General features: G+C 37.2%; 1 protein-coding gene across 2 annotated transcripts in view; it reads right to left on the reverse strand.

Moving 5' to 3' along the window:
* Positions 1-290: 290 nt before the first annotated feature.
* The window catches only part of CHSY3 (chondroitin sulfate synthase 3), a 242,047-nt gene continuing 229,724 nt past the window's right edge, over positions 291-12,613 (reverse strand). For both annotated transcript variants that reach the window (XM_045825537.1, XM_045825529.1), the window contains one exon: positions 291-2,683. In XM_045825537.1, coding sequence (XP_045681493.1) covers positions 1,121-2,683 — 1,563 coding nt within the window. In that variant the 3' untranslated portion in view covers positions 291-1,120. The remainder of the gene's footprint in view (positions 2,684-12,613) is intronic.

Below are 12,613 nucleotides of genomic sequence, written 5' to 3' on the forward strand. Positions count from 1 at the left end.
ACAGGCTGTTTCTGACTTATTCTGGGTTCAGGTTGATTACAGAGCTGAAGAGGTTGAGGAGAAATGCTTCTCCCGGCCTGAAAATTATCGAATAAAGAAACTGCTCATTTTAATCACTTATAGAGGCTAGAACTTAAAGCATGATAATACAAATAGCATGCCCACAGTCTCTCATTAACTTTTCCAGTCGGTGAAGCAAGCACATTTCGGCGACTCTAACCGCTCTAAGAAACACATTGAATGTGACTGAAAAGAAACAGCACAACATTTCCAGGGTTTTTGAAAAAGAATACTGTTATACCTGTGTTTTATTATAAATAACCAGGTTCTGTCATCGTTATCTTCTTGCCAGCAAATGAAGGACATGGTTTCATAAAGCTTCTAAAATGTACATGAATATTTAATTAAATCATATTTCCTTGAGAAAATAAAGTTCATTCGCATTTATAGCAGACAGCTGTGAGGAGGACATAATTTTCTTAAGACCAGGGTAGCCAGTACCGGTTGCTTGTGGAACAAAACTCCTCGATTTTTAAAACATTTTTTTAAAAAATAAACATACAATCATAAGTGTTCATTTACTTTAAAAATTCTAAAGATGAAGAAAATTATTGTATATATATTTAAGTCCTTGTATAAATTACAAAACTCAAGTTTATGTTACAGAGTCCCTTCCCCATAGGAAGCATAAAGCACTTTTGTGGTACCTTTCACCAGTTAATATTTGTGTCACATTGAATTTGACAAAATAAAAGTCGATATTGCATCTGTAAGACCCAGGAGAACATTCTTCTAAGCTGTCTCTCATGGTGAATGAGTTTCAAAAGTCATTTGATTGCCACGATTTAACTCAATCTCAAATAAAGATAGATAAACGTAATACACATATTGACTTCAGTAGAAATCTGAAAAATCAGTGAATTGCAGACTCCTCTTGCTTGAGGTCGACAAACATCCTTTGGAAGACGACCAAGAGTTGTTTAAGACCAGGACAACAAAATAAATTTATGACAATAATAATTATAATAATAAAAATAACAATAATAAAATAAAAACAACAACAAAAACCAACAATGAGGTAAACTCCCCTTTAAAAAGGCAACACACATTGCCTGGACTGTCAGGAGAGAGTTCGATTGTACCTGACACCCAAATGTTTTTCCAACCAGATTTCAGCCAGTTGCATGGTTGAGGCAAAAGTACTTGCCTTGGATCCTAAGCACATCTTATACTGCTTAGGGTCCAAGTTAGGGTCACAATGCACTGGATGGAAAATATGCACCACTCCTACTTCTTGACTTCTGAAGGGCATTAAGCCGGATAGAATAACTTTATTGTAGAGATCTACATCTTCCAGTCCCCAGCCCTGTATTGAGGTATCAAATCCACCTGCACCCAGAAGATCACTTTTATAAATACAGGTAATTCCATATCCATAGTCTCTCCAAAATCCAGTCTTTTTTGAGAAGACAAAGTCATCATCAGGAGGAGGGTTTCCTCCACTTGTTACCTTTGGATCATACTGGCTAAAGATGATGGGGTAGTACACCTGTTGTCCCTGAATTGTGTTGTCTCTACATCGCTGGAGAAAGTCTCCTCTGAAGATCAAGTCAACATCACAAAATAGCAGCAAAGTATCATTGTCAAACTGAGCAGAAGCCACTTCAAGACCCAGACCTCTGGAAAACTCTCCCTGCATGGGGATCAGGGTCACTTCGGCTTTAGGGTACCTGCTCTGATAGTCTTTTATCAGCTCAAGATGCTTGTTGGAATCTTGGCCAGAATCCCTACTAAATAGGATGATGACCAGTTTTACATTCTGCTCTGGGATAAGACAAGTATTTTCAAAGTTCTCCATGAACCTCAAGAAAATGTCATACCTTCCAACGAGAGGAACAAGAATGTGGATTTTCTTTTCATTGTGCCCTGCCATTGCTTTGGCACCTTGAAAAGAGGACAAGATCTTTAAAGAATCAGACATAAAGGAGAAGGACTGCACATCGCTGTTGATGCTCTCCACGAGACTGTGGACATCTAGGTCTTCAGTTTCTCTAAAGAAAGGCTTGCTGAACACCTGCTGGAGGTAGGCATGCCGTCTGACTGGCACTGTTAGCTTCCTTCCCTTGTGCCTTTTGTATAAAAGGAGTAGATCCAAAATATACTCTACCCCATACATGGGGTGCACCCTGCGATAGCCATATTGGATTTCTTTGAAGTCAATGAGTCGTCCCCTACTCTTGGCATTCTCATTGATCATCTCCATCACCTGCAGGACGGTGTCATCCAGTGCTGTTCTAAGGATGCTGCTGATACTCTGTCGTGGAGGCTGGTTCTCAGAGGCTGAGTAAAGAAGCTTTCCTGTCAGGAACTCCCATTCTATCACCTCGTCCCTCTCTCGAGGCTGTAAGTGGTTGAACGAAGGCATCACTCCCAGCTGCTGGTCCTCTTTGCTCACTTCGCTGTTACTGAGCTTGCTCATCAGTGCGCTCTCCCTGTGAAGCTGGATGGTGCGGTAGCGAAGTTCAGAGATCTTGCGGCTGAGCATGTAATTATGCAGCCTGTATTGGTAGGCCGGCCTTTTGTTGGGATGAAGGGTTATGGCTGCATGGATTTTGCTATTGTGAAGGTCTTGAATATAACCCTTTCGATTGTGTTCATAATTTTCATGGAACAGTTGCTGCATCTGAAAATCAAAAGGAAATCTGGATGTTAGAATAAATTTTAAAAGAAATAAAACAATAAACTAAAACATTACAATTAAAATATTTAATGTTAATTATATATGGAATTTCATAACAAAATGACTTGTACAATTTGTACTTAAAAGAAATAAAAAGAGTTTTAAAACGTCAAAACTACATGCTCAAAATACTGCAAACTAACTTGTCAATCCATAGGCTAATACTGCACACTAACCTCCAGCTTTATATTTCAATGTAAAGAATCTTTGTCCCTCTACTCATTCTGAAATCAACCTAAAATATCAAAGAAAACAGGAGTTGAATACATCTATAACCCTACAATGGGTCACTGTGAGAGGCAAGTGGGTACAGCATGGATTTTCCAAAGTGGGGGGCTCACCTGAGGTGTGAACCCAATGCCCTGTCGCTTGGAATGACAATATCGCCCCCACAGCAGATGTAAATTTTATTCAGTACCCTGATATACTATCCCTACAGAATAGGTTTGTGGTAAAGTAAGGCGGGACAGAAACTGTGTTGATCTATGCTCCTGATTTAAAGGATCATATCCTAAATTAGACACACTTGACATCCTTCTGCACCAGAAAGTCTCTCTGCTAGTGTAGAACAAGCTCACTCCTTCAGACAGAAACAAAAACCAGGAAAATGTTGAGCTATGAGATCACACCTCAAACTGCCAGCTGATTCCTCCTCTGCCAATCAACTAAGAAACCTCCATCACACCTACTCAAGGAAACTACCAAAGGACGAGGTGGAGGGGGGGAATCCATGAATATATTAATGAATATAGAGGAAAGAAATACTGTGAACTTAAGAATACATATCCAAAGCAAGTGAAAGTTATGGACCAATCAAATAAATTTAAAAAACTACAATCTCTATAAAAAGAACTCAAGGAATGAATAAATGAACTTAAGGAAGATAACAAAACCACTGATCATTACATTACAAGAAGCATAAAAAGAGATTTGTGGAAAGCACAGATAGAAGAGATGAGAAAATTGACCAAAATAATAGAAATATGAGAGGGTAAAAGTTGATACACACACACACACACACACACACACACACACACAAGCACATAACATATACCTCCACATCATTCATATATTTAATACAGATTTAAAAGTTGGGATATCTACTTAATACTATTAAAGAGCTGTTAAAGGAGATAAACATATGTATGTAAAATATGTCTCAGGGACATACTACCCTTAAAATGAAGGCAGATATATGTGTGCAATCAGGCAAAGAGAAAAATGAAATAAAATAAGCAAACAGAGTCCACTTGGTTCTAAGTAGTGAAAGAATGAATCTTGCCATAACACACACCACAGCATCACTCAGTGCTGAAACACAGTCAAGCACAGTCTAAGATGACCCTAAAGGAGCCAATTAATGAGTCACAATTTTATGTTCAATCAAACTGGAACTCAAGTTATCCCAACCAAGTAGGAGGTCACATTTTATCTAAAAAATAAATAGCTCCTGACATATGAGAACTTCTGGCGGATTGGTGATGATAAATTCTTTGACACTCCTCCCATCAGAAGGTAGGGTCTCTGTCCCCTTCTCTTAAATTTGGGTGACTATGTGACTACCTTAGCTAACAGATCACAACAGAAGTGACACTGACAGTTTCCAGATCAGCAACTCTTATCTCTTGGCACTCTAACTCTGCAGAAGCCAGCTGCTAAGTAAAAAGTCCAAGTTATTTTCCTTGTCACTGGCCAGGATTTTCAGCAAAATGTGGAATAGCAGAATCCTTGGTCCAATCCCAGAGTCAATAGTTCTTGTTAAAACATTAAAGAAGTCCCTTCTTATTACAAGGAGTTCTGGTTTACAAGGAGTTTTGTTGTGAGTGAAGTTTGATGTTGAGCAAATTATTTTTTTTCTGTACCCATTGAGAAGATTCTGTGATGTCTTTTTTTGTGTGTTATGGTTGCACTGGTTGATTTTCTAACATGAAACCATCTGGTATTCCTTCACTAACTCATCTTAATCCCAATATGTTATCCTCTTTACATATGGCTGGAATATATTTGCAAATATTTGTTTAGCATATACCGTGAGATACCAATTCTTCCCACTTGATATATAGATTCAGTGCAATTTGGGTACAAATCCCATCATAAAAAGTTGCTATTAATATTACCAAGTTGATTCTCAAATTTACATAGAAATGAAAAGGCAAGGACACTCAGAAAAATCTTAAAAATGCTACAAATACAAAGTTAAAGGTAGAAAGTAGGCTATTGATACAAGGATAAATGGAACAAGGGATCAAAATAATCCAAAAACAAACACACATATGACTTAGGACTTATGTCTTGACTTATAATAAATATGGCACTAGAGAGTGAAAGAAGGTGGTCTTTTAGGTAAATAGTACAAGGTCATTGGGATATTCATATGAAAAATAGTAAAAACTGACCCCCTACATTCCACAATTTAAAAAATCTCCACTAAATTGTTAATATGGATATAAAAGGTAAACAAATACAATTTATGAAAGTTAACACAAGCAAATATATGACTTTTGGTTAGGTGAAGATTTCTTAAATATAATACAATGTACTAATCACAAAAATAGATCGGCTTTTGTTCAACCTCATGTCATGGACAACTTATCCCATTCAAATGAGATGAAAATATATGGGTATACTTAGCAAAAAACGTTCCAAACTTTTCTAACTTTTGTCTTGCAGGAGGAACTTCAGTTGAACAGGCTTTCACTTCATGTCTTATAGGTGTTTGTGCTCCCTTAGAGAGCCTTCAAATCTATACTGTGTTTGAGCATTAAAAAATAGATTGTAAATTGGGCTGCTTTATAATTAAGAACTCTGTTCCTCAAAAACACCATTAAGCAATTATAAAAGAAAAACTATAGAGTGGGAGAAAACATTTTTAATAGATCTTACAAAAAAGGACTCATACCCAGAATATGTATATATTGAACCCATACAAATTAGTAAGAAAGAAGGACAAACTCAATGCAAAATGAGAAGAAAACCTGAATGAGCACTTCAGAAAAGAGAATATGCAAGTACATGATAAACATCCAAAAACATTTGTGAGTTATTCATCATCAGGGTAAGACAACTTAAAGTCATGATGTGATAACATTATAGATCCACAAGAATGGCTAAAACTCAACAGACTGATAATGGACTGTCAGGATTTGGAACTCTCACGAATGGCTGGTGAGAATGAAATTTGGTTCAACCGTGTGGAAAACTGTATCAGCTAAAACCTGTAACTCAGTAATTCTACTCTTAGATATGCATCTGATACAAATGCACACATTCATACATCTAAAAATAAGTAAGAATTTTCATGGTAGCATTATTCAAAATACTCCCAAACTGAAAGTAATGTAATTGTACATCAAGAGTAGAATAAATATAGTATATTCATTTAGTGGAAAACAAGACATCAATTAAAAAAATGAAACACTACTACTCACAACAATGTGGGCAAATCTCACAAACAAGAAGCCATATACAAAAAAAATACAGTTGCTTGATACTATTTATATTCAGAAGCAAGTAAAGCTAATCTATGCTGTGATTAAATGTCAAGGAAGAGAGCTGGGAGATTTAGAGTGCTGTTAATGTTGATCTAGGTCATGGTTAAATGTATTCATTCAATTTGTGAACATTCACTGAACTTAGGATGTGTTTGTCTGTTATACTCCAATTAATAAAAGACAATTTTAAAAGTGTACATATACATGAATGTAGAATTAGGTAGATTTTTCTCATATGTATGTACATAAATGTGTGTGTGAATATGGTGGTAGGGATGGAGAGAAAGAAGAGACAGACAGACAGACAAACAGATTGAGAGAGAGAGGAGAACAAGAGAAAATATATCACAGAAGTGTCCCTAGAGAAGGTGACCTAAAAGGAGTGAGACCAAGACCATAGCAGACTCTTTATCTCCAGTATTTTGCCTGGTTGTTTTCCATACCCAAATTTTTCAAATGAACATCCTTCAACTTGAGACTATAACAGTATGTATTTTGAGAAGGATTTTAGATTTGATTCAAGACTTAGTTCAATTACATCCAATAATTTTTTCCTGAAAACAAAGGCCAATTGCTATTTGAAACTATGATTTTTGTTAAATCAAATTAGATCCATAATATGCAGCGGGCTGTTATATCTCCATTTTTGTAATATTATTATTTTTCACCTGAAATCTTTTCCATGTTTTACTTTATATAGTTTTCCATACATATTTTTCTTTCTATGCAAGAAGTTTTTTTAAAATTTTCTGATGACAGATAGACTACTAATTATACCACTTCTAGAATATTGGTTATCTGAAACTATTTTTTCTTGAGGCATGCTTTACTATGTAAGAAGGAAACATTATGGATTAAATAGGAAACACTGCTCCGAGGTAAGCTGTTAAACTGCAGGCTTATCTAGCTCCTTTAGGGATACTGCACAATCTGATAAAGGTGACATTTTGTTATAGAAGAAATAATACCTTAGCATTAAAATGTTTCACTAACTTGCATCGCTCATCACTTACAACCCAAGCTGTCTCTATAGTGCTTATCTTTCTAATGTGCTCCTTTGCAGAAATATTATAAGCAGACGAAGATAGTGATGGGAGCAATCATGAAAAACAGCACATTAAAACTACTCCAGGTTAAAAACAGAACAAAACAAAACATACTCCAGGTAGTACAGTAATAATGAGGACATCTTGGATTTGTCATATTTTCCATTAAGAAGCACAGAGCATATCCAAGTCTTCTCCTTTTATATGTAGGGAGGTGCAAGCTACACAGGATAGACATGAGAATGCTCCACAGGAGTCTGGCTACGGAGCCCGCTGGGTTAGAATCTGAGTACCGGCTCCACAACCTCTAATCTATTTCTTAGCCAATCTCCAAATCTCAGTGACCTTATCTATAAAAGAGAAAATGCCAACTATCTCAATATTCATTAACCTGTTTCTCAGGAAGAACAAATACATATGCAATGCTTAGCATTGTGTCTGGCACACAGAAAACACTTCATAAATGATAATTGTGGATAAACAGTAATTCAGGGACCTGCCATCCCTGAGATTGCTCTTTTTTAGCTGGGAGTTTTCAGAGAATGAGAATGGTGCCCTTCAGTTGGCTTGCTTCATCTTCGTTCATTTCTGGGAATGCCTGGAAGTTATAATATGACCATATACGCTAAGGTAGGGGTGTCAAACTCATTTCCACTGGGGTCAACATCAGCCTTGCGTTTGCCTTGGAAGGGCTGAAATAATTTAAAGACTGTATAAATGGAACTACTCCTTGACTGTTCAGGAGTTGAAATTACATTTGGCCCTTTGAAGGCAACCAGGAGGCTGATGTGGCCCCCAGTGGAAATGAGTTTGACACCCCTGTACTAAGTGATTCACTGTATCTAACATGCCATTGAGGCACCTTCTGCTCACAAAAGTCCTCAACATTTTGCTTGAAGAAAGGTAAGTTATTCTAGGAACTTCAGGAAACCAAGGTTTAAGAGGATTGTTTTAACCAAGGGTCCAATGAAAATAATGACATTATCACTAAAGCTAGGAGATGTAGCCAGCTTTGCTACTAAATTTTGAAAGTAGCAAAATTGTTTGAAAGTTAAAATTTACTTTTGAAGTTATATTACTTTGTTTGAAATAGTTCAGGACCTCCACTTTAAGGTGGTTTCCTCTCCTTTACAGCACTTTCCGTGGAGGTGGCGGTACCTGCAGAGCCTTACTCGGAAGAGGGAGATCGGGTCACAGCAGCAGAATCACAGCAGTGTGCCCTGACTGGCCCCAGAGCTTCAGGGCCACCACTCAACATGGTACCCTCTGGGAAGGACATTATCTGAGGAGCCATAAATCAAATCTATCACAAAAGTCAGGGGCTGGAAGAGTAAATGCCAAAATATAGCTGTGTGTTATTAACCTTCTACTCTATTAAACTTCCATTTTCCCTTTAGATTAATTAATATCAAAAACATAGCACAGGTAATTTCTGGGGTGATATCAGCCATATAAATTAAGGACTTCTGTTTCAACAATTAAAATCTTAAAAGGAACACTAAGGCGTTGACCTCAACCAGGCACAATGCAACTTTGGAGCAAGGCAAAGTTCATAAAACTACACTGTGGTAATGGTGGCACCAATGGATACATTTACTTAACATTATTCCACTGTACACTTATGAGGGGGGGATTTTGTAGAATATGAATTATTCCTTAATAAGGCTAGTTTTAAAAAGACATAGGGAATGTTAAAAATAAAATACAGCAACCTCCAGCTTTGGGAGACCCTGGAACAAAATGTAGTCACTAAAATATGTGTAGCATTTCCAAAAGCTGATGGGGCTGAGCAGGATCATCTGCAGCAAAGTTGAGACAAAACGCCGAGCAGAGCAATGTGAGCAGCTCCCAGAGTTCAAGGGTTCAAGAGCAGCAGATCCCAGGAATACTGCGGGGGGGAGGGTGAAATATAGGGTCCAGCACAAATAACACCCCTTTTTATTACATAAAAATCTTTTATTACAAAACCACAAGGATGTAATTCTGTAACATGACAATATTACACTCTGGCACACCATATGAGATTTTAGTGAAATGTTCAAATTGCTGCCCTTCATGTGTGATACATTCACACTCAATGGTGTGACTTCTGTGGGACCCTGTACCCTGCCTGCCAATGTCGGGCGTACACTGATTCCATGCACATGAGTGTGGGAGCAGGGACTGAGGTGACTGGGGCTGGTGGATAAGCCCTGGTGGAAATGTTTTGTTGCTGACAACAGTAGACAGGAAGTGGGGGAGACAGAGGCACAGAAAGCAGAGAGTTAAACAGTTAAGCCATGTTTTCATGAAGCAGGTTTAATCTGAGACAGCAGAGAGGACCAGTGCCTTTTCTTGTGGAGATCAGCAAGCCTAGGACTGTAACAAATGTCTCTGCCAAAATAAGTCTATGGTGATAGAAGGAGATCTGACTTTGGGTGGTGAGCACACAATGCAATATACAGATCATGTGTCATAGAAATGTCCACTTGAAACCTATATAACCAATATAGAACTTATTAACCAATGTTGCCCCAATAGATTTAATGAAAAAAACAAGTCTACGGTGAAGGGCTTGTCTAGGGGAGAGTAATTTTCCAGTGATGAGTATGTTTTCTAAAAAGAGGGAAAGAGTACAGCTCTAACACAAAGTCTCTATTTAAAAAAACAAAAACAAGAAAAACTAAGCCCTGGCTGGTGTGGTTCAGTAGATTGAATGCCGACCTGCGAACCACAGGGTTGCCAGTTCGATTCCTCTTCAGGGCACATGCCTGGGTTGCTAGCCAGTCCTCATTTTGGGGTGTGTGAGAGGCAACCACACATCTGTGTTTCCCTCTCTTCCCTCTCCCTTCCCCTCTCTCTAAAAAATAAATAAATCTTTTTAAAAAACCTAGATGAAAAACTATCCTCCCCACCTGCCCCCCACAAAAATAAAACTAAACTAAAAACCAAAGGGATGAAAGTGAGGAAAACACAAAGCTACTGCTTTACAACACGTAAGAGGCATTTTCCTCTATGTCTGAAAACAACAGAGTAGAAATATAAGCCCTCAGGGATGTATGTGCTGCTGAGAAGTGATGTTAGCTCACAGAACTAGGAAATAAAGAATAAGAAATAAACTATTGCAGACATGAAAACAAAATCAGAAGGAAAAAATAGACACTGTGGAAAGCTCAGCAGGGAGAAAAAAACATGACAATTAGGGGAGCTGTGAGGTGGAGGAGAAACGGAGAGTTCCGGGTGAGAAGTGGTGCTGACATACTGGCTGCAGACCCCCATGCATACGACGTACACAACCCAGGGAACACTGAAAGGTATATTGGGACAGGTATATTTTAAAGCAAAAACAGGCAAAAGTGTAGATTTAAAAGGAAGAGTACGATGGATTACAGAAACAACTCAGGACTTAGAGGAGTATTTGGCATACAGTAACTGCTATTTGAGTTATGAGTTAGCTATTATTCTACTGTAGTTGCTATTTGTGTTTACTATTATTATTAGTGTGGGTATGGAATGAATAAACTAAAATGACCTTGGTTAAGTTTTCCTCAGAAAATAATCATTCAGATTATGCTCAGTATGGCCATCATTTGATTTCTGATCATCGATTAAAAACTTAAAAACTGAATGACATCATGAGGTCGCTACTGAAATGAAGGGGAAATAAGAGGCCAGTCCATGATTGGAGAGCTGTTCACAAACATCTTTCATAGTTGCATTTATTTTTTCTATGAAGGAGAAAATTTCCTTCATTTGTGTAAAGAAGGCTTTTCCGATTTAGTGCAAGTTATTTTGTTCTCATTATGCCATTCCATTTTTCCTACAAAGATAGAACCTAAATTATAAAATTCTAAATTATAAAATTCTCCTTGAATCTCTTCCTGTGTGTGAGATTAAGGAGGATTTGAGAAAAGGAAGGGTTCTTGTTCCACAAAGTACAGACTCTGCAAATGTGAATAATTTACGAAGGTAGAAAAGGAAATAAATCATTAGAGTGGTATAAAATATAATGGTGTATTTGTACCTCAGGGTTGGTTAATTTGCTTTCCAAATATGTAATCTCATTCTATTCCCTGTGATCTAGTTATGCAGTAGTACATGACCACATGAAAAGTTTGATTGCCCTTAATGCAAATGCCCAATGATCTTTTATTCTTTAAGATCAGTAAGTGTAATAGTTCTAAGCCAAAGAAAAAAATTTCAAGTCCAAACTATTACTTTTCCTCAATTATTGTCTTCAAATATTAACGGCAACATCCTTAGGCTGTGTCCTACTTTGCTAGTGGTAATGATGCAATGAAAACAGTCCCTAATTCCAATTAGTAAAAAATACACATGCATCTTTCATAATTATAGAGAGACTAAAAATGGGAAAGAGTATAGCCCGAATAAGTTGTCCCATAAAATTAAAAGCACTGTTGTGCTAAGATTTATAAGAATAATGACACCTTGGAAATAGCCAGATCAAATCCTCAAACTCTAAAAATTTACTGTGCAACATGTAATAAAATCTCATGGAACTAAGTACATGTGTGTGTGTGCACATAAACACACAAATAAATGTGAGCACAGCGGAAGACTGTGAACGAGACCAGGTGAACCCACCGGTGCCACTCTCCCAGCTGTGGTATTTAACTACTGCTTTGCAGGATTTTGTCCCTGGGGGAAAGTAGTGAAGGGTACATGGAATTTCTTTCCATTGCTTTTTTTTACAATTGCTTGTAAATCAATCATTATCTTAAAAAGGGTTTAATTAAAACTATATGCAAAAATTAAAAATAAAATATTTTGTCTCACTTTGTTGTTTTTTTATTTTAATTCATCCCAAAGTGTACTTAAAAGCACCAGGTGTTGAAAACTTGTAGTCCAAAGGCTGTAGGTGTGATTTGAAGATTATTTTAAATAACTATAGTGCTTTGAACAAATTTGAATTTGAAAAATGAAAAGTGAGGACTGCATTTTCCAGCTATTTTCAGTCCCAGAAACTTTGATTGTTTTATGAATTTAAGTTGCCTGGGGGCATTAATGTTCTTGAATAGCTCTTTAAAGTAACTAAAAAAAAGTTTAAAGTCTCTCTTTTGAAATCCTCTCACACACTACAACATAGATGAATCTTGAGAACATTATACTAAGTGAAATAAGCCAGTCACAGAAAGACAACTACTGCACCATCCCACTTCTCTGAAGTATCTGAAGTAGGGAAACTCATATAAACAGAAACTCCTCAATAGAATCGTAGTCTCCAGGGGCTGGGGGTCGGGGATGGGGAGTTGTTCAATGGGCATAGACTTTTGTTTCACGAGATGAAAAAATTCTAGAGGTTTGTTGCACAGCATAGTGAATATAGTTGACATGAC

Source organism: Phyllostomus hastatus, unplaced genomic scaffold (genome assembly GCF_019186645.2).
Source record: "Phyllostomus hastatus isolate PE091 unplaced genomic scaffold, TTU_PhHast_1.1 phas_contig_150, whole genome shotgun sequence".
NCBI lineage: Eukaryota > Metazoa > Chordata > Mammalia > Chiroptera > Phyllostomidae > Phyllostomus > Phyllostomus hastatus.